We start from the raw sequence: 22,720 nt of genomic DNA, 5'->3' as shown, positions 1-22,720 counted from the left end.
TCAAGAACAGCCTGGCCAACATGATGAAATCCCGTCCCTACTAAAAATACGAAAACTTAGACTGATGTGGTGGTGCATTCCTGTAGTCCCAGCTACTTGGGAGGCTGAGGCAGGAGAATTGCTTGAACCTGGGAGGCAGAGGTTGCAGTGAGCCAAGAATCTTGCCACTGCACCCCAGCCTGGGTGACAGAGGGAGACTCCGTCCAAAAAAATAATAATAATAAAAAATAAAAATAAAAAGCATCCAGGCTGAGGAAGCAGCCCTGCACTTGCAGAACCTGGAGGATGAGCCCCGTGCCTCACTGCTTCACATGACTCCCAGCCCTGGATAGGGGTGCTTATAAAGTATTTTATAGACATAGAAAAATAGAGAAGTGAAGGCTAGCAGGATTATACAAGTAAATCAAGAAATGCAAGATAATTAATCTATACTGCACATGAGCCCAACATTTAACTTTAGCTTCCTACAGGTCATGGCAAAAAGAAAATCCTGTTGAATCACATTGCCTTTGTTGTGTTGTTTTATCTCTTCACATATATATTTTTCAAATAGTAGGAAATGCATTAGAAGCATTTTCCTGGTCCTAAAATCTGAGAGTCATTGGGTATGCAATTTTTAACTATTATTTTAAATCTTTTCTTAATCTAATTTTTAAGTACAAAAATTGAGTGAAAATTTTTATCTTATAATTTAAAAATATTAAATTTAATGCAAAGCTTTTATAGCTAATGTATTTGTACACACAGATTATTCATATTTCTGGAACTGATACTTTTTTTTTTTTGAAATGGAGTCTCACTGTGTTGCCCAGGCTGGAGTGCAGTGGCTGGATCTCGGCTCACTGCAAGCTCCGCCTCCCGGGTTCATGCCATTCTCCTCTCTCAGCCTCCCGAGTAGCTGGGACTACAGTCACCCGCCACCATGCCCTACTCATTTTTTTGTATTTTGAGTAGAGACGGGGTTTCACCGTGTCAGCCAGGATGGTCTCGATCTCCTGACCTCATGATCCACCCACCTTGGCCTCCCAAAGTGCTGGGATTACAGGCGTGAGCCACCGCACCTGGCCACTGATACTGTTTTCATCTACAAGTATAAATCGCCACTTCTGTGGACTTTTACATGTGGGAAATTTAAAAGGTTTTCTTTATATTCTCATGCAAGGATTTCTGTGTAGTTCTAGGAGAATTTATGCGTCCAATATCCTCTTCAGGTAATAGAGAGGAGCTGCAGAGAAGGATTTTCCCTAGGAGCCTGTTCTATGGATGCATGGATCTTCTCATGCAATAAAAGCTGTTGACAAGGAACAGTAGTTTTACATGTTGAAAAAGCTTGAAAGGAATATTTCAGTGAAACATTTTATAGGCTCAATGTTTTCTCTTAGTTTTCAAATCAGTGGTCAACATAGTTGGAATCTGACTTTACTACTCACTTTTCTTACAAAGTTGATTTTTTTAATGCATTTGTTTCCATTGACTACTCACTTTCCCACAATGACTTAGGAAAAACAATTAATGAGAGTGAAAATGGGATGTATTTGCACCGCAGGAACGCTGGTATGTTTATACTGCTGTCTCTGGGACTATGTATGGAGCACCAGTACATTATCTGGCACCTGGTGGGTATGCTCTGGTCCTGCCTTTTCTTACTGCCATCTTTATTGGTTGGCTGATTGGTATTTTGTTATATGCAAGAGAGTGTTTTGGAGAATTATACCGTGGGTATTGCTTGGCATAGTCAGTTCTGGAGTGCTGCCTACTTGAATGTAACCTTGCTTTTGATGGCCACAGGTGTGGCTCCAGCTCCTGACTTCATGCCCTGCTTTTAGGATTTCTTTCCTCTTAACCTCTCTGCCACTCTTCCTGGCCTGGGACAGATAAGAGGCACCAAGCTGACCTGTCCATCTTCCCTCAGTTTCCTTTGCAGCCATGCCAATTCACATCACTATCTCCCCAGCATGTCCCCAGGCCAAAAACATCAAATAATGCATGCCAGCAAACTGTAGTCCATTTCATGTATTCCAGCAATGACAGTACAGTCACTGTTTTTAGAGCCTATTCCTAGATCAGAAACTTATGAAGATTCTCTACCTGTTTGAATCCACCGGGTATAATTTTAGTCTTATTCCAAAGTTTCTTCCCTTTCTGCCTTGGGATTGAATGAATGAGAAGTAAATTAGTGTTTCCAAAGCTCTTTTACAGAAGTTAATATGTTTCTAAGTGGCACAGCACACCTTGTTTTCACTGTTAATAACTAGCCACGGTCTTAGATGGAAGTCGCCTTTTCTGTTTTAGAAGAATGGGTGGGGATTTGGTGAGGTGGGGGCTGAGAAAGAGAGAGCAGATGAATGAATCAACATAGAAATAGTGAAAGGTCTGATCCTTTGGAAGGAAGGAGGAAAATAACAAAACCTTGATGTACTGTATTGTATCCATTGTATCTGCTAAGAAATTAGGGTCGGGGCCCCGAAACATTCCACTATCCCCTGGTGTCTGTTTTAGTTCAGGTGGGGTGGGTTTCCCCTGAGATGGGTCATTTCCTTCTCTCCTTTCACAAGCCAGGCTGCATTAAGATGACAAATTTCATGTATAGGTTCGGGCACAGGCATGAAAACCTAAGCTATTCAGCTGAGCGAGTGCAGATGAGTCAATTTATTGTGGGGGGAAAAGGGGGCTGTTTGAAGAGCACAAAAGATTTTTGTGAGCCCAGCTCTGCAAGAAAGCACACATTACATGGCCCAGGCCCTACCCCCAACCCCAGACTCCCTGGTCTGAGGCCTCATCAAACCTATCAAGTGTGGAAGAGAAATGTTAAAGTAATTAAGAGACTTCTTTAAATTACACCCACCTCCTCCAGAATGTGTGGATCACAGATGAAACTTTATTTGAGAAATAACCTGGCTGGGTGTGGTGGCTCACGCCTGTAATCCCAGCACTTTGGGAGGCCGAGGCGGGTGGATCACGAGGTCAGGAGATTGAGACCATTCTGGCAAAACATGGTGAAACCCCGTCTCCACTAAAAAATACGAAAGAATTAGCTGGATGTGGTGGCAGGCGCCTGTGGTCCTAGCTTCTCGGGAGGCTGAGGCAGAAGAATGGCGTGAACCCGGGAGGCAGAGCTTGCAGTGAGCGCCACTGCACTCCAGCTTGGGCTCCAGAGCCAGACTCTGTCTCAAAAAAAAAAAAAAAAAAAAAAAAGAGAAATAACCTGATAGTAGTGTGCAGAAATATTTGGGGTGTAATAAGTAGAATAAAGTTCTTGTGTTCTTTTCTATCTGTGAACTCTGCAATAAATACTTCTGCCCTCCCTTTAGGAGGAGGGAAAAAATCTTGGACAGCAGAGAGCAAGTCCATCAGATCAAACATGACTGCGTTAAATGCTAAAATGTTCAAAGTCCGACTGTGATAGACAAAAGCTTTGATGGAAAGTGGATATTTCCCAGGGACATGACAAGCAAGAATACAGATGTGATGGTGTAATGCAACGAGTGTCTAGATCAGGAGCTCCAGCCAAGCTGCACCTGACACAGGCCTCAGCCTTGCCCTCCCATGCTGTTCCACCATATGGAACCCATCTCTAGGCCCCCTTGATAACCAGCTTTGGATTCCATTTTTACAGAGCTTATAGCGCTAAGTGGAGCTGTTTTATGGACAGGTTAGAAACCTTTCCAAGATAAACATCCAGTTTGAAATTAGGACATACCAAGCCGCAAAATTATTTTACGGCATATTTCATGGAAGTGCTGCCATTCTTCTTAAGCAATTGCCAGACTGCAGGATGCCCTTTGATCCTTTGTGGACGTTACTCCCGTTTTTATAAAAAGGATTTTGAAATAGTTGCAGTGTTTAGGGAGGAATATATCTGCCGGAGCTTTGAAGCATGGCCGTGGGACAGGTCATGCTTTCGGTTGTTGATTGGCAAGTCAAATTTTAAGAAGAAAAAAAGAGGCCGGGCACGGTGGCTCATGCCTGTAATCCCAGCATTTTGGGAGGCTGAGGTGAGCGGATCACGAGGTCAGGAGATCGAGACCATCCTGGCTAACATGGCGAAACCCCATCTCTACTAAAAATACAAAAAAATTTGCCGTGCGCAGTGGCAGGCGCCTGTAGTCCCAGCTACTCAGGAGGCTGAGGCAGGAGAATGGCATGAACCTGGGAGGCGGAGCTTGCAGTGAGCAGACATCATGCCACTGCACTCCAGCTTGGGAGACAGAGCAAGACTCTGTCTCAAAAAAAAAAAAAAAGAAGAAGAAAAGCAAAAGGAGGAATTGCAGCAGGATATATGAATCAAAATCTCATTTTTGTTTTAAAGGTAGAAGTTTTTAGCCCATGTACCTAATAAGCTATAAAATGTATTATGTATATCAATACCTGTATAGATATGTATAGATATATGTGCATATATGCAGATACATCTATTTATATATTGTGATGGTGTGTATTTATGACCAACACAAAATCACTTAATTTTAACTGTTTCATAAACCTTTATTGAATATGTTATATCTGAAATATGTTATTTTTATATATAGTAAGCATAATGATCATATATTCAATAATAAAGGTTTATGAAATAGTTCAAATATTCCTATACATATTTTCTCATTTATATATATGAAGTATGAAGGAATTACTCATGTTCACCAGAGAAGAGGATATTTCTTTTTAAGATTCTTTCCTCACTTGCCCCTTCTGTTCTGTCTCAGCACCTGCAAAACCTGTGTGTGGGGAGGGGGTGGGGTGGGGGGGGTTTAAGAGAAAAGCCACATGGATATTGATATGGTTTGACTTTATGTCCCCACTCAAATCTCATCTTGAATTGTAATCCCCATAACCCCCACTTGTCAAGGGAAATACCAGGTGGAGGTAATTGAATCATGGGGGCGGTTTCCCCCATGCTGTTCTCAGGATAGTGAGTTCTCACGAGATCTGATGGCTTTATAAGGGGCTCTTTCCACTTCACTTGGCACTTCTCCTTCCTGTCCGCCTTGTGAAGAAGGTGCCTTGCTTCCCCTTCACCTTCCACTGTGATTAAGTTTCCTGAGGCCTCCCCAGCCATGCTGCACTGAATCAATTAACCTCTTTCCTTTATGAATGACCCAGTCTCAGGCAGTTCTTTATAGCAGTATGAAAATGGGCTAATACAGATATGAAGCTTGGGAATATGTGTTTTCTTGAATGTATTTTGTTTAAGGTTGTCATAAATGATCAAAATACCTAGTGTGGCATTGTTGTGTCACTTATTAAGAGTGGTGGAGTGGCCTGGGTTCGATGAGGTAAGCTGGTGTATAATGACTATGGTACTGACATACCCTTTCTTGTGATAAATTGTGACTAACTGGCGTCCGAGCAAATTGGTGTCTGAATGATCTGGAAGATATAGCGAGTGATGACAGGAATGAATATATAGTGTTAGAAATTCATTGCTCGACGATGATGCTCGGCACCATTTACATTCTTCAGCCCATTTATTTCTCCTTCAATAAAGAAGCCTATGCTTGTGTCATTTCGCTAATTTAATGGACAACGTAAATGAACTCTGCTAACCAAATGCAGCATGTGGATCACGTGGGGATCCCAACTCAGACAAACTAACCATAAAAGGGAGCGGTTGAGACCATCAGGGAAATGTGAATATGCACTGTGTATTTCATAGATTAAACAACTTATGGTTAACGCCATTGAGTGTGATCATACCGGATGGTTATGTAAAAACAAATATGGATTTCGCTTTAAGATATTTCAACCATAAAAGAACGAAGGCATAGGTAAAATAAGATTTGCAAGACAGTAAATCTGGTGATTAAGTACATGCAGATTTATTGTATTCTTCTCTTTACCTTTGTATATGTTTGAAAATTTACATAGTGGAAATTAAAAAATGAAGTGTGGCTACTCTATTTAAAATTTAATAACAGGGCATTTGCCCTTTTCCTATAAGGTGTGTATGAGTGTGAGTAATATAATTTAGAAAAGGAAATAAGAGTTAAGTTATTGAACCCCTCCTGGGTCCCAGGTGCAGTGAGATGTACTTTATACACCCCCTTCCTTCCCACCCCCACCCCAGATCTGCAAAGCTCATTTGACCAGCTAGGCCACTGAAGGCTCTATTTGGAGTAGTGAATCTTACGTGGTATAGGGCTTTTGGTAGTAGCCCAAGGAATAAAGAGAAGTGGAGACAGATTCAAATGTGAAGGATAAATTCAAAGTCATTATTTCTGAATGCCCAGAGATATTTTGCTTATAATATCTCTGTTTCCCAGAATGCCTTTATTCCTCTCACACTATTAAAATAGCTAAAGGCCCAGTCAAAGGAGTCCCACCAAAGAGCTCATCTGGGTGGGAGCACAGGCCAGTGCCAAGTCAAAGTGTTGCATATACTCATCCTTCACCATATTATTACCACTTCAAAGCTTGAGAAGGAAGTCACATAACTGCGACAGCAGGTTTGCAAAACCAATGAAAAATAACACTTTTCACCAGTAGGGAGGGAATTTTTTACAAGCAAATATTGAAAGTTGGAATTCCAATGATCACCAAAGTCACTCTTGGGAATTATAAGCAAGTTTACATGTCATCTTTATTTTTTGCTTTAGTCCTCTTTGATATGCAACCTACGGCTCTCTGAGTCCTTGAAAAGAAACCAGCTCTGGAACGGGATTATAAGTATAACTTTGTTGGAAGGGAAGACTGTCTCAGGAGGAAGCATGACAGAAATCTTTGTCCAGTTAAAACTGGGAGATCAGAGGTATAAGAGTAAGGCAAGTTCTATCTTTCCATAAGGAGAATGGTATCTTTAAAATAAAAAAAAAGTTGTTTCTCACTTTAAATTTTACAAAAGTAGAAGTAATTTATGTTTAGCCTTCCTAACTATATTAAGGAGCAGAAAACAAAATAATTGTATAGATGCAGTCAATTAATGTGGGTTTTGTTTTAATTGCTTAGTATAGTTTATTTTAATATAGTAACAGAGCTAGAGAAAGCTTATTAAATCATAGATTTGAATGCATGACTTTTTTTCATTTTGAAAATAAGCAAACTATGTTTCATAGAATGCAGGAAAAGGATAAGTAAAAGTTTTCAAAATGCTACAGAAATAGAATAGCATAATATGTGATATTTGGGTTAAAATATGTGAGATAATTAAAAACATTTTCAGAAGGCCGGGTGCAGTGGCTCATGCCTGTAATCCCAGCACTTTGGGAGGCTGAGGCAGGTGGATCTTGAGGTCAGGAGATCAAGACCATCCTGGCTAACACAGTGAAACCACTTCTCTACTAAAAATGCAAAAAATTAGCCGGGTGTGGTGGCGGGCGCCTATAGTCCCAGCTACTGGGGAGGCTGAGGCAGGAGAATGGCATGAACCTGGGAGGCTGAGCTTGCCGTGAGCCAAGATTGTGCCACTGTACTCCAGCCTGGGCGACAGAGCGAGACTCTGTCTCAAAAAAATATATATATATATATATTTTTCCAGAATTATATACCCATTGCATTCTCTTGTTTGCTAGTCTTCACACCAAAAATAGAATCTAGTGCTGCTGTTTTTTGCTCTGATTAAAAATAATAATAAACTATCCAAAGTATTAAAAGTGATTTATTTTAAACAAATGTAATGGCATTTTTAACTATCTTTAAAAATAATTCATCTTATTCTGCCGATCCAAATTCCATTCAATTTTTAATCTTAGTAATTTGGTGTGGATTTTATTTCAAAAACTATAGTCTCTAAACCACGATAATTAATTAGTTTTACATAATTGTCAGACAGGAATATTTCCTGTGTTTTATGGATTGAAGGAGCTCTAGGGTACCTGAAAGTTAAATCACATGCCAAAAGCCACACAAGAAAAAACAATCAGTGGACAATTTTGAAAATAGCCCTGAGGCTATTTGCAGTTTGGACTTTCTAGCTTCGAGGATGCAGCAGATAAGGACAAGTTGGAAAATCATTTAGGGAGGCAAGAGGTTGTGCGCACTGCACTATTTTCAGTGCAGAATCAAATATTTGATGTCATTTACTCTAGCACAAAATCGAGAATTGAGGCTCATGTTGAAGAATAGTTTATTAAAAATGTGAAAATTGAGGGGGCGTGATGACAGAAGTATGCAGATAATTATTTTAACCAGGTAATTTCAGGCTGTGCCTCACAGTGAGGGTATCCAGGGTAACCATATCTCTCTACTAAGATTCCTTTAGCTTGCCAGGGTCAGGCTAAGGATTTATGGAAAAATTATTCATCACTAAGCACACTTAACCCTTTGGACTAAGGTGAAGTGTAGAATTAGTTCAATATCTGTTACATTCACCCTTGGGAAATATTGCATTTAATTTGTGGTCTAATAGGGTTTTTTTTTTTTTGAGGCGGAGTGTGTCGCTTTGTGGCCCAGGCTGGAGTGCAGTGGCAGGATCTAGGCTCACTGCAAGCTGCACCTCTCCAGTTCACGCCATTCTCCTGCCTCAGCATCCTGAGTAGCTGGAACTACTGGCGCCCGCCACCACACCCAGCTAATTTTTTGTATTTTTAGTAGTGATGGGGTTTCACTGTGTTAGCCAAGATGGTCTTGATCTCCTGACCTTATGATTGGCCCACCTCAGCCTCCCAAAGTGCTGGGATTACAGGCGTGAGCTACTGCACCCGGCCCCCCCCCCGGTTTTTTTTTTTTTTTTTTTTTTTTTTGAGACCGAGTCTCACTCTGTTGCCCAGGCTGGAGTGCAATGGCACAATCTCAGCTCACTGCAACCTCCGCCTCCCGGGTTCAAGTGATTCTCCTGTCTCAGCCTCCTGAGTAGCTGAGATTACAGGCATGCACCACCAGGCCCGGCTAATTTTTGTATTTTTAGTAGAGACGGGGGTTTCACCATGTTGGTCAGGCTGGTCTTGAACTCCTGACCTCGTGAACCACCTACCTCAGCCTCCAAAAGTGCTGGGATTACAGGCGTGAGCCACCGCACCCAGCGGTTTCTGTTTTTCTCCCTGGTTTCTAAATTTTATGATCCGATATATTAAGCCTGATGTGAAAAACAGCTGAAATGATTTTACATGACATTGGCTACAGCTGAGGTCTGAGTTCTCTATGTTTTTCTCACACAAGAATAGTTGGTATCGGGATTTAATACCTGACACTGCACTAATACTCTGGGACCAACATTTTTGCCCACTTTGTATTCACACATTTAATCTCTATATAAAGGAAACAAAGATGAAAATCCTGCCAATGAACCAAACACAGAAGCAGTTTGAATTCACTTTTGAAGAACACAGAAACACTTGTGGCATTTTCAAGTGACTCTTGTTAATTTTTAGGTTTGGCTGCAGTGGAGTTTCCTAGTCTTCCTCCTGTCCTAGTGACTGGATTCACTAACTTTAGATTTAAAAATAGGTGGCAATATACAAGTCATGGGTTTCTCATTTAATGCATCTGACAGATGTTAATTAAGTCCCCAAACTGTTAATTTATATAGTTGCTAAGCTAGCATTGAATGGATGTGCCAACAAAAGTGTTACTTGCATTCGATTAAGCAATTAGTGTGACCTCCTGTAAGAGAGACAATTGTAAGATGCCTGTTGATATATGTCCACTGTGTATGTGTGTGTATATAATTTATAGTTTCTTGTGAGGTAACAGTATTCTTTGTAACTTGGTGGATAAATTATTGGATCTGGAGGGCAGCTAGGAGAGTAGTAATGTTTTACCAATTCTTGAATCCACCAAGTCCCTTTCATTCTAAAAAGGGAAGTTTACCTTTATAAAGGGTGAGGTCCATCATCTTGACCCCCTGCAGTTTAATAATGAAATTAATGTGTAGCTTCTGTAGCAATGAATGACATTTTAAGAAAATAAGTGTGGCCGGGAGCAGTGGCTCATGCCTGTAATCCCAGCACTTTGGGAGGCTGAGGTGGGCAGATCACGAGGTCAGGAGATCCAGACCATTCTGGCTAACATGGTGAAACCCCGTCTCTACTGAAAATACAAAAAATTAGCTGGGCGTGGTGGCGGGTGCCTGTAGTCCCAGCTACTCGAGAGGCTGAGGCAGGAGAATGGCATGAACCCTGGAGGTGGAGCTTGCAGTGAGCCGAGATCACACCACTGCACTCCAGCCTGGGCGACAGAGCAAGAATCTGTCAAAATAAAATAAAATAAAAATTATAACTGCATGTTTTCTAGACACTGTGTAAGAATGCAAATCCGCAGTGGCAGGAACAGTTTGACTTTCTCTACTTCTCTGACAGGATGGGCATTTTGGACATTGAAGTGTGGAGAGAGGACAGTAAAAAGCAGGAGGAAAGTCTGGGCAGGTGAGTCCCCTCTGCTTTCCAGTGGCGGGAGCTTGTTTCTGCATGCGGCTGGTTCTGAGAGGTGATCTTTATCTGTTAGATCTGAGGGCACGACCTCGCATCCCCCACCCCAGAGTGCCATCAGTGAGCTGGATGGCCAATCCTAACCGGGGAAAGTTTGCTTTTCGTTTTTGTTTGTTTAATTGGGAAATGTCATTCAGTATTGATTAAAATAGTGCGTGTAAGGAATTATCTAAAGAAAGGTAACCTGCCATCTCAGAGTATTCAAAACATTTTATATAAATTTCCAATATACCCTAAAATTTTGATTTTGCTACCTAGTGAAATGTTACATAATTTAGTAAAGGTCTAAGGCTGCGTGTTCCCATGATGGAAGCATTTCACTGTCCTTGGTGTACTTCATAGAACACCAAGGAATGGAGTTTGAGGCCAAATCTATTTTATTTCTTTACTTTTGGACCCTCTCAACTTAATTGAGACACTCACATGTGTAATGAACAATAATTGCTTCTTCCTAGGGTTGTAGTGAAAAATACAATGAAATAAGGCAGCATAGGTACTGTAACCAGCATACAGTAAGCAAAAAGGTGATGCTGGTAGAAGCACAGACCATCTCTGAGCTTCAGAAAAGCCCTTTGAATTACTGGTGTCACGCTCATTCTACAGATGATGAAATGGAGCTTCAGAAGTTTACACATGACTTGGCCTTGGACTTAATCATGAGGTCCAGAGTCAGGATTTTGTGTTTTCAAAGACCAAGTAGTTTTCTCCATCAAATCACTTGCCTTGTGTTCATCTGTATGCATACTATTTGTACACAGATCTTAAATTTAGAACACAGGCCAGGCGTGGTGGCTCACACCTGTAATCCTAGCACTTTGGGAGGCCAAGGCAGATGGATCACAAGGTCGGGAGATCGAGACCATCCTGGTTTGCTGGGCATGGTGGTGGGTGCCTGTAGTCCCAGCTACTTGGGAGGCTGAGGCAGGAGAATGATGTGAACCCAGGAGGCAGAGCTTGCAGTGAGCTGAGATTGTGCCACTGCACTCCAGCCTGGGCGACAGAGCAAGACTCTGTGTCAAAAAAAAAAAAAAAAAAATTAGAACACAGATGTTGAAAGGGATCCCAACCACTATGGGGTGTCTTTTTCAAAGCTGGATCTTGGGTTCAGGGAGATGCCTTAGGGTCACCCCTTGAGGAATGGGAGGGCCTCTTGACATCTCTCCTCTGTGGCCAGAGCATCTCAGCTTTTGCCTGTGCTCTATATTGAGATTCCATTTGAAGAAAGGGTTTTGTTGCTGAAAACTAAAGATTGAAAACTACTCATCTAGTAAAAACCCCTTCATTTAACAGACGAGGAAATGCAGAGGCCCAAGGAGGTGAAATGTTTGTTTCATCAGCAAGGTGTTTAGAGGCATAAACAGGTTGAGACCCAGCTAACCGAATACCTGTGCAGGGCTTTTTCTCAGTAAAATGCTTAATACAGTGTCTGACTGCTTGTTGTCATTGCCACCTCAGTATCCTGAGATAGATGCGTGGGGAGTTCAGTACCTGTGGAATGTTGCTCCAGTGTCTCTCAATATGGGTACCCTGTTGCATGGGACTGTCTGGCATGTTGCAGGATGTTTAGCAAACCTGGCTCTCAGCTACCTGATACCGGTCACTTTCCTTGATTACTTTGTGGGAAACACAGAATCATATGTATGCACACACAGCATGCCTTTGTTCCTTAACATGTGTCCAAACACCCCTAGGGGACCGGCACTGCTCCCACTTAAGACCTCTCACTTCACCCACCACATCTCTGGTTGCGTTACTTTGCACTATCTGCACATCTCAATTCTATGCTTATCTGTTAGATTGCAATCATTTCTTCCCTGGCCATCTCCCAGCCAGGTTTGCATTTAGAAGCAAACCCACTTCCTGTGGTCCAGTCTTTCACATACATGGCCTGTTGGATTACTGCTCTGACCTTGTCTCTCAGTTCTCTACTCATACAGGGTAACTGAGATAGCTCAGGCTCAGGTACTTCTCAGTATCTCTAATGTTGTCACTGCTGTGATATACCAGGACCCTGCCAATACGGATGGTCATAGGATTTGAAATTTTGTACTAGCCCAAAGAGCAAAGATCAGTTACACAAATGAAATGCAGAGAACTCTGTGTCCCAAAGTGTTATCTGAACAGTGGGAATGGGGCCTCCTGTGATGAATGGTCAGTGTGTTGTTGTAGTAGGTGCAAAGAATAATGCCCCTGCATTTCACAAGTCACTGTGCTATCATGCTTCCTTCACGTAATAGGAAATGCTTTTCCAAATGAGTGTTGCGTTGCTCCACAGAGACAAAAAATGTAATTTAAGATGTCCCTTGTAATCCATGTTTCGTCATTTGGGTATTCATTTATTATTTAGCTATTTCCTGTTTGTAACCGAGAGGTATACCTGTCTTAGTGGTCATTCTGTTCTTCCTCTTCATGAATTTTAAAGAATTTTTTTTGTATCCTTTTCCTTTCTCCTCTCCTGTAGTACAATAGATAACAAAAGTATCTTTTGGGAGCTGGCTCTACGGCTTTACCCTGCAGCAAACTTGCAGGTGGGAGAAATCTACAATAAAATGTCGACTGCTTCTCAGCCTGAAAGATTGTGCTAGCATATGGACATCACTGACTTGCTACTTATGGTTCCTTCTTCGTGGCTATTGTTTAAATATTTCAAGGGTTTTTTTTTTTTTTAACACATTTGCTTTTCTTTGTGATGTTCATTGTAAGGCCCAGCTATTTTATTTTCCAACTGTTGGGAAAAAACTTTTTGTGTCTGGTGCAAATGTATCTTAACTGTCTCCTCTCCAAGGCCTGTCTCATGCTTTATTTTTGGATAAAACCTTGATGTTAATAATTGAGCATTAGAGTTAAAAATCTAGATGGACTGTCTGGGGAAATTCTCTTCGGGGAAGCTGTGTAGGCCATTCAGTGGGAGAGAAGGAACATCAGCTCTGGGGTCACACATCCTGAGCTTCCTGATAACACACTGTCTGCTAACTGTGGGACTTGGACAGTGCATTCCCTGTGGAGTATGACTCTGTATCTGTATAATGGGCTCACTGGCCAACTGGCAGGGTCATCATGGCAAACAGTAACAACATCTACTTGACATTGTTTATTCCCTTGCTCACTCTGATGGTAGGTATTAATTATTAATTTTGAGATTTTTCTGCATGTAAACTGTAGGTCCTTATACCTTGGCAACTCAAATTATGCAATTTAAGAAAATAAGATATGACTAGTAAGATTCAATGTATTTTTTTTTCTCCAAAACAGCATAGAATTTTTTGGTATTTTTTGGTAAAAGTGAGCAGTGACCATTGTCAAGGACATGGTAGGAGGGACATCCATTAATGGAAGGGTTGGGCATTGTAGGTCAGCCTGAACAATACTGAAGTTGTGTAGCCATGTATGACAAGGTTGGTGTAGTGGCTGCTTATGTGTAGACAAATCACATTGGCATGGGTAGGTTGTTAGCTTGGTGATGGTTAAAACATGGACCTGCCCTGTAGGCCCCTCCTCCAGGCTCTCCTGAGTCATGTGGAACTTGCTGACTTCCCCTTGTTCCATAGTCCACCTGCCTGCAGTGCCCCCTGAGCCACAAGTAACTCCTAAAAACACTGGGGTTGGTGAGATGAAGGTGCTGCGGTCCATCATCCCCTGAAACTGTGTTGCCTACCGACTCCAGTGTTTTTTCATGGGTAAAACAAGCAAAAAAGTATCTGACCTTAGATAGGAACGGTGAGCTTTTAGGGGAGAGTAAGACATAAAGCTAAGTTTAACTGGCTCCAACTTTTAAAATGTCAAGAACATGAATATACAGTAATATAGATTATTCCATTTTGAGCCATTTCAAAGTAATCATATCAATTTCTTAAAGTATATTTTATATTTCAAGGTGATTCCAGAGATTAACTCATTATAGAATATTCTAGACTTAATTTAGTTCGGAAAGGTGGAGAATGGGAACCCACAAGCCCATTTGGATCAGCCGGCCTCAGAGTCCCTCCTCAGTCCCAGATGGTCCTGGATAAGTGGCTCTGATATTTTACAAGTTTATTAGTGGCTCTGAGGCAGTGAAAAATCTGGGCTGGAGTATTTCTCTAGACAAATTGCACCCCATGTCGTTGATCTGCTTTTACAGCCGGGCTTGACACATTCACCATTTTTCTCCTCTTCCCCGGCTTCCTTAGCCTCTGAGGTTTACAGCTTTTAAAACTCTAGCACTCTTTCCTGCCCCTTGCCTTTAAGTTAAAAGCTGACGAGTCTGTAATATAAAACATAGAATTATGGTAATGAATAAGAGGTTAAAAGCTATCATGGCAAATAAAACTTGAGCAGGTTTGTCTGACTGATATGTTAAAATTATGTGTTGAATGAAAACATTAAAATGCTGTGGGATTAATGGAGAAAGACAAGAACGGGAGGTCAGAAACAATGCTAAATCAGCACATGAACTGCCTGTGGGCTAGAGAGGGTGGCTTTAATATACGCCTATTGCAGGAAAGGGAAAAAAAAGTAATTTAGTCTGTTTTCTTCAGGTGAGTAGAACAATGGCATTTTAAATATGGGAGGCACCTAATAAATACATTTATTTCAATTCCTTTCCTACATAGGGGAAGAAACAGAGGCTACAAAAGATTTAGCTAGTTCACAGAAAACACTATGCTTTGGAGTTTTTGACTTTATGAGTTTTGTTACAGCGCTGACATTCATTCTTTTGTGCATTCAATTTATTCAAATCTAGAGCACATCGTGTGTTGGGCAGAAGGCAACGTACTTGAGGATTCAGTGGTCAACGATACAGAAAAGGGTGCTGTCCTTGGGCACTAATGGGTCTTGGGCTACTACAAGTAAGGAGGCAGTGGCAGTAGGTGGAATGAGGGCTGTGGGGTCCTGGCATCATGGATACCAGTTTGGGCTTGGAATGAAAAAGGAGGCTTCCTTGGAGAACAGCGGTCTAAGCTGAGACCGCTGTAGGAATAGTAGTTAAGGAGGAGACAGGAAGAAGAGCTTTCCAGGAAGACAGCACAACATAGGCAAAGGCCTGGAAAGGAGAGAGAGTACATTCCCTCTGAGAACCTTGATGAGGTGAAAAGATCAATGGTGTCACATGATAAGGCTAGAGAGGAGGGCAGGGGTGACAGCACAAGGCCATTGGATTCCATGTCTTGCAGATGAACAATGGGAGTTCCTTTCTAGGCACTAACACAGCAGTGACTTGGCTCTTTTGATTTCCATAATGTAAATCTTGTTGCAGTGGAGCTCCTATTGATTGCATTTTTAAAAAGCTGACGTTGGAATAAAAATTTCCTGGTCACCTAAGGGCTGGTGTGTTGCACCTTCTGAATCACTGTCTAAAGACATTTAGTCCCCTTGTGTGTGAAGTCATTCGTGATGCCACTGGAGCAGACCTAATCGGTTCATGCTCATTAATTGAATTCCTTATATAGATGCCCTGAGTGTGTGTTTTCCATATTGTTTCTATCAGACAGAAGAGAACAATTTTTATAGGTTTTATTGCTTTATCCATTTTTTATTAATAACAGATCATTGGATATTTTGACCAGAGTCTCTTGGGCTGCCGTGAGTTGCAGTAAAAAAAAAAAAAAAAGAAGTGTAAGTCACCACCACTAAATTACAAATATTTCTGTAACTCAGGGGTCAGCAAACCAGGGCTTATAGGTGAAATCCATATGGCTGCCTGTTTTTGTAAATAAAGTTTTTCTGGAAAAAAGTCTTGTTCATTTGTTTACATTATCTATTACTGCTTTAATGGGACAAGGGCTGATTTTAGTAGTTGCTACAGAAACCTTATGGCCACAAACCAAAAATATTTACTTATTGGCCCCTCACACCTGCCCGTCACAAGGAAAGGCTAATCCTGTACCCTGCCAATAAGACGTAGCCAAAGAGAGGACAGAAGAGAGCAAGATTTTACTGGTCTTCAGCAGTGACTAGAAAGACCTAAGTGATCAACCAAGTTACTGAGTATTTTTTCAGAGGAGAATCCAGTACACTAATGAAAAAGAAGCAGCCTAGATTCTTCTTTTGAGAGTTTTCATATTGCAGATGTCTTTGATGAATGTATTATAGAATGTTTACATCTTAAAGTCTTTAGATTTTAGTCCATTTGTCTTTGAACCTAAGAAAAAAAAAACACAAAAAGCCATTTTATTCATTTGATATTTCTCTTTTGGAAGGTTGGATGAGTATTCTGGTTAACAGTATTTGCAATTTGAGGGAAAAAAGTATTTTTGTTAAAAAAAATTCGGCCACTTTTCTGATAATGCAGTAACCTCTTACTAGGTTGGGGTGAATGAAAATAATTCTCCTAGTCTCTGGCTAATGTCCGGAGCTTCTGGTTCTCCTTCAAACTTTATGACAAAACTGAAGCAATGTGAGCTGGAGTTGAAATAGGTTAAATATGAGGCCTGAAGTAGGTTTTGTATGAAATACATTGTTTTCTTTTGCTCACCTTTCCTCCTTCTTCCAGAATGTGGGAATAAATGGGGACACAAGGTGTGTAGAAGAGTTAGAGAATGTTCATAAAAAGTCATCATTAAAGGGGGGCTACTTGGGTAGCTTTAAATTAATTCTTAAGATAGCAGTTCATGCGGTGGGTCAGGACCTCTAAGAGGCTGGGTCATAACCCATGTGCAGAAAGACTAAGTTTTAATTTTGATTGACATGATGCTAATATATCAGTTTAACTTGTTCTTTCTAGTCACTGAGAAAGTACAAGTAAATATTTGGCTGGATTCAGTCATTAGTTATCAAAGAATGTAGAATCCATTAAGCTGATGCCTAAATCTTCAGCCTGTTGCTTATAGGACTCTAATATCTAAACTAAAAATGGCTATTTTGCATGAAAGTGTTCATTCTAGTGAAGGGACTAATTTTTTTTAAATGACGTAAGTGTAAAACATTCATAGTAGACAGAAATGAGTGAAAAGTTGGTGAAAATGTGTAATTTTAAGAAGAAACCCAATATTTACTTTGCATTTCATCGGGTATGTGGTTCAGCTTTTACTTAAAATGACAAACTACTCTGTTCCAATAAGTTGAGCACTTAAGCAGTCACTAGGAAAATTTTCACAGTTATTGTACTTATGGTAATACTGCTCACAACATTATTAGATTACTCTAGAATTAATATCAGGTTCATTTTTAATTATCCAAGAAAAATTTTATTAGTGCTTACTTATGTATTATTTTTGACCCTCAAACAATATTAGCTGTCAGATCACTTGTATCTAAATAAATTTTGGCTGCGCAAAGAACCAACAAAACCACCATCCCAACAACGAAGGCAAACGTTTAAAAGACAAAAATAAATTGCCATTATTAATGGTATTAAAAAGAATGTGCCATCAATAGGCTATTGCTAATTTGTAACAACATGACTAGCAGAGAACATTTCTACAAATTTGGATTATTTACCTTTCTATAAGAAAGAGCTTTATTAAATGAAAGTGTATATAATAGTGTAAAATAATGCTTAGCAAAGTATTCCTAGGTAGAAATACTACTGCAATATTGGTTAAGAATTTGTGGGGACTTACTTTTCTAGAAATAAATGGCTTAAAGCACTTGATATTTCTTTCTTTCCAAGCAAATTTGATTTCCCACTTACATCATGCTTATGAAATAAAAATATTTAATAACCTCTTTTTTACAGATAGTAATACAGTTTAACTTTAAAAGCTTCCTTACTGATACAGAAAAACTGTTCTGATTCAAATCAGAGGGTTATTTAAAAATACATTTTTTTGTAATCTGTCTCCCATAGAAATATTTGATGAATGGATTACATGCAAAAGCTCTAATGGCCACTCTCTCCTGTAATTTGGGTCACTTTTGGTAAATAGGAAATAAATGCCCACTTATAATTAATTATATGGACACATTGGTATGTAAAATATTTTAAAATCTTGTAATCAAGTCTAGTAGAGTCTTTTAATGTAATATTTATTTGGGAAAGTGATTGCAAGCTTTCTCTCAAATTTCATGAAGTTTTTGTTCACTTAGCCATGTGGCTCAAAATTGCCATTGCTTTATATAGTATGTAAGTTTACCTATTTGTAATTAACTGCAGATGTACAAAGTCCATGATGGCTTAGGGTAAGAATCTGTCCTTATTGTTCATTCTGGGGAGCAGTGCTTCCATCCTTTTCTGAAGTCTTGAATATTCATCTTATTCTATAATTATAGAGGGTAAAGGAGAATGTGAAAAAATGACTTCTGGGAATACCATGCTCCACTTTACCCAATCCCACCTACTTCACCCACCCGCATACATAAACAGAGCAGGTGTGGTCCAGGCAAACCCAGCGTTGTCAGTGTTAAGGCAAATAAATGGCTTAGCACCTCAGTCCCCCTTTTGATGTTTGTTTCTGTATTTAAATGTGTTTGAGGTTTTCAACATCCCCAGAACACTGGGTGTTAAGAGGCAGAAAACATGCAATTTATAGCAGATGGGCACAGCCTTTCCTGGCAGTGCTGCTGAAATGGGATCAATCAGCAGCACTTCATGCTCCATTTGTCCGAAAGAAACCCACCTGGGGAGCCCTGGGGAGCTGTGCCTATTAGGAAAACACCTTAACATGTTTTTTAAAATAAAAATTCGCCAGTTGGCATTAATCAGGAAGAAAATGGTTTCTCCATTAACCCTCTCCCATTTGCCTTTCTCTTATCTTTTTTTTTCCTTTATGTTTTGAACCATGATCCTTTATTCTTTTTACTCATAAAAGACACAGCCCAGGGAAGCCACACAGCATGCTCACTCATAAGGCTTAAACTTTCAAACTTTTTTCTCCCTAATTTTTGATCTCACCTTTCTGCAGACCTTATTTGGCAAAGACCATACTCCTCTCTTTTCATTTTCCATCTGCCGACGCTGCCTTCTTTTTGATTTTCTGGGCCTCTCCCTCTCCTTAATTTTAGAGTGTGTTAGGCTAGGAGGGAGCATTATGAGTTGGGGCAACCTTCACTGCTCAATAAACCTAAGACCAGACAGAGTGAGTTTTCGGGGATGATGAAATCAAAGCCACGTGCTTTGGAGGTACCACAGTGGCCTTGAGTTAATCACTTTTATTTCTCTGATTCCCGAAACTTTCCTAGGTGTAAAGTGGATATCTCCACACCCCCTCTGAAGCAAGCCAACTGCCTGGAGCTGCTGCTGGACAGCTGTCTGGGGACAGCGAAAGAAAGCAGATTACCCAGCCATAGGTGAGTGTTGTGCCTTATTGTACATGCTCCCTCCTCCCACCTTCTCTTTGAAAACAAAGCTTTGAATTGAAAAACTGCATCAAAAGAGATTTTTGTCCCAAGTTTTGTTGTACGTTATAAAGCAAGACATCAGACTTAGGGTTTAATGCATTAGTGAAAAGGTGACAGTAGAATTAGAGTTGGTCTTGCTATTTTAAAAGCCAAATAGGTATTCTGAATTTTTAGCTTTTAGCAAGCCTTTGGGGAATGTTGACATCCTCAAAGAAGCAGACTCCTGCTTAGCCTGTGTGTGTAAATAGAACTTTTAATAGAAGTTCACAAATAACTTTACCAGCCATTCATGTTTGCAATGTTGTGATACCTTTGCAGAATTTCTCAGGATCAAGTGAGAACCTAACTAAAATGTGGCAATGTAAGGAGCAGAGCAGGAAGAACCTTTAAGTCGGAAACTTACAAAAAGTCAATTTCATAGTCAGTTTCTTTGGTCTTTCCACAACCACTTCTGGGATCTGTTTTCTCTACAATGGAGGTAACAACAATAGCTATTTCAGAGCAGGAAAAGGCTTAGAGCAGTGCTAGAATATGGTCCTGGCTATATGAAGTTTAGCTATTTGTATATTGTAACAAACCTACAGTGTATTTTTTTAATTGGTAGTAACAGATTTCTTTTGGAAAAGTAGGAGCCTCCTGTCCAGGGAACACCTGCAGTTCCCACTAAGTGAACACTGGTGTCTGCTAACCTTTGCTTCTATTTTCTCAATAATAACTGTCAAGCTGTTCCTTTATTTAGCAATTTTATTTACATTTTTTTTTCTCCTTTGTGTTTTCTTGAGACAGAGTCCCTCTCTGTGGCCCAGTCTGGAGTGCAGCAGCGCCATCATAGCTCACTGCCACCTCCACCTCGGGCTCTAGCATCAGCCTTCAGGGTAGCTGGGACTACCCGCGGGGCCCACCACGCCCGCCTGATCTTTGTGGTTTTTGTTTTGTTTTTCAGTTTAGAGGCCCGGTTTCGGTGGTGAATCAGGCCTGCAGTTTTAGCACTTTGGGAGGCCGAGGCAGGTGGATCACTGAGGTCGGAAGCTCCAGATCAGCCTGACCAACATGCAGAAACCCCATCTCTACTAAAAATACAAAATTAGTCAGGCATGGTGGCACATGCCTGTAATCCCAGCCACTAGGGAGACTGAGGCAGGAGAGTCCCCTAAACCTAGAGGCGGAGGTTGCAGTAAGCCGAAATCACACCATTGCACTCCAGCCAGGGCAACAAGAGTGAAACTTCGTCTCAAAACAAAAAACAAAACAAAACAAAAAAACAGAAAAACAAAAAAACAAAAAATAAAACAACATAAAAATAAAGAAATCGGGTTTCACCATGTTGCCCAGGCCGGTCTGGAACTCCTAGGATCAAGTGATCCCTGGCGCTCGACCGTCCAAGGTCCTGAAACTATAAGCGTGAGCCACCATGCCAGGCCGATCTATTCCTTTCTGATTAATAAAGTGGGCCCCGCGCGGTGGCTCACGCCTGCAATCCCAGCAGCCCGGGAGGCCTAGGCAGGCGGATCACCCGAGGTCGGGAGCTCCAGGCCAGCCGGACCAACATGGAGAAAGCCCGTCTCTACCCAAAAAACAAATAAATAAATAAATAAATAAATAAATAAATAAAAACTCAGGCGGGCATTATGGCTCACAAATGCAATCCCAGCCACTCGGGAGGCTGAGGCAGTAGAACCATCCAAACCCAGGAGGCGGAGGCCACAGCCGGCCGAGACCGCGCCACTGCATTCCAGCCTGGGAAACGAGTGAAATTCCGCCCGAAAAAAAAAAAAAGAGAGAGAGACCGGTTTCACCATGTTGCACAGGCCAGTCTGCAACTCCTAGGCTCCAGTGATCCACCGCGCTCGGCTGTCCAAAGGCTTGGGATCACAAGCATGAGCCACCACGCCAGGCCGATCTATTCCTTTCTGATTAATAAAGTGGGCCGGGCGCGGTGGCTCACACCTGCAATCCCAGCACCCCGGGAGGCCTAGGCGGGCAGATCACCCGAGGTGGGGAGCTCCAGGCAAGCCGGACCAACATGGAGAAACCTCGTCTCTACCCTCCCCCCCAAAAAAATCAGCCGGGCATTATGGCTCACACCTGCAATCCCAGCCACTCGGGAGGCTGAGGGAGGAGAACCACCCAAACCCGGGAGAGGGAGGCTACGGCGGGCCGAGACCGTGCCACTGCATTCCAGCCTGGGCAACAAGAGCGAAATTCCGCCCTAAGAAAAAAAAAAGAGAGACTGGTTTCACCATATTTCCCAGGCCAGTCTGGAACTCCTAGGCGCCAGTGATCCATCGCGCTCGGCCGTGCAAGGTCCTGAGACTACAAGGTTAAGCCACCACGCCAGGCCGATCTATTCCTTTCTGATTAATAAAGTGGGCCGGGTGCGGTGGCTCACACCTGCCATCCTAGTACCCCGGGAGGCCTAGGCGGGTGGATCACCCGAGGTCGGGAGCTCCAGACCAGCCGTACCAACATTGAGAAACTCCGTGTCTACCCAAAAACAAAAACAACAACCAAAAATTAGCCGGGCATTATATCTCACACCTGCAATCCCAGCCACTAGGGAGGCTGAGTCAGGAGAACCACCCAAACCCGGGAGAGGGAGGCTACTGCGGGCCGAGACTGCACCACTGCATTCCAGCCTGGGCAACAAGAGCGAAATTCTGCCCCAAGAAAAAAAAAAAAGAGAGCGAGAGAGAGACCGGTTTCACCATGTTGCCCAGGCCAGTCTGCAACTCCTAGGCTCCAGTGATCCACCGCGCTCGGCTGTCCAAAGTCGTGTGATCACAAGGGTGAGCCACCACACCAGGCCGATCTATTCATTTCTGATTTATAAAGTGGGCCAGGTGCGGTGGCTCACGCCTGCAATCCCAGCACCCCAGGAGGCCTAGGCCGGCGGATCACCCGAGGTCCGGAGCCCCAGGCCAGCCGGACCAACATGGAGAAACCCCGTCCCTATCCAAAAAAAAAAAAAATTAGTCAGGCATTGTGGCTCACACCTGGAATCCCAGCCACTCGGGAGGCTGAGTCAGGAGAACCACCCAAACCCGGGAGAGGGAGGCCACTGCGGGCAGAGACCGCACCACTGCATTCAAGCCTAGGGAACAAGA

General features: G+C 41.8%; 1 protein-coding gene across 2 annotated transcripts in view; it reads left to right on the top strand.

Annotated features, from left to right (window-relative positions):
• LOC134738390 (multiple C2 and transmembrane domain-containing protein 2-like) overlaps positions 1–22,720 on the top strand; it is a 57,773-nt gene that overhangs the window by 21,854 nt on the left and 13,199 nt on the right. Inside the window, exons 5-7 of one of the 2 annotated variants that reach the window (XM_063653289.1) lie at positions 6,594–6,745; positions 10,230–10,295; positions 19,458–19,565. In XM_063653289.1, coding sequence (XP_063509359.1) covers positions 6,594–6,745; positions 10,230–10,295; positions 19,458–19,565 — 326 coding nt within the window. Of the gene's footprint in view, positions 1–6,593; positions 6,746–10,229; positions 10,296–12,819; positions 13,141–19,457; positions 19,566–22,720 lie in introns of those variants that run through there. The other variant, XM_063653290.1, reaches the window with a different exon arrangement.

Source organism: Pongo pygmaeus, chromosome 16, assembly GCF_028885625.2.
Source record: "Pongo pygmaeus isolate AG05252 chromosome 16, NHGRI_mPonPyg2-v2.0_pri, whole genome shotgun sequence".
Classification (NCBI taxonomy): Eukaryota; Metazoa; Chordata; class Mammalia; order Primates; family Hominidae; genus Pongo; species Pongo pygmaeus.
The sequence above is the reverse complement of the archived record's forward strand: the minus strand, read 5'-3'. Positions and strand labels throughout refer to the sequence as shown.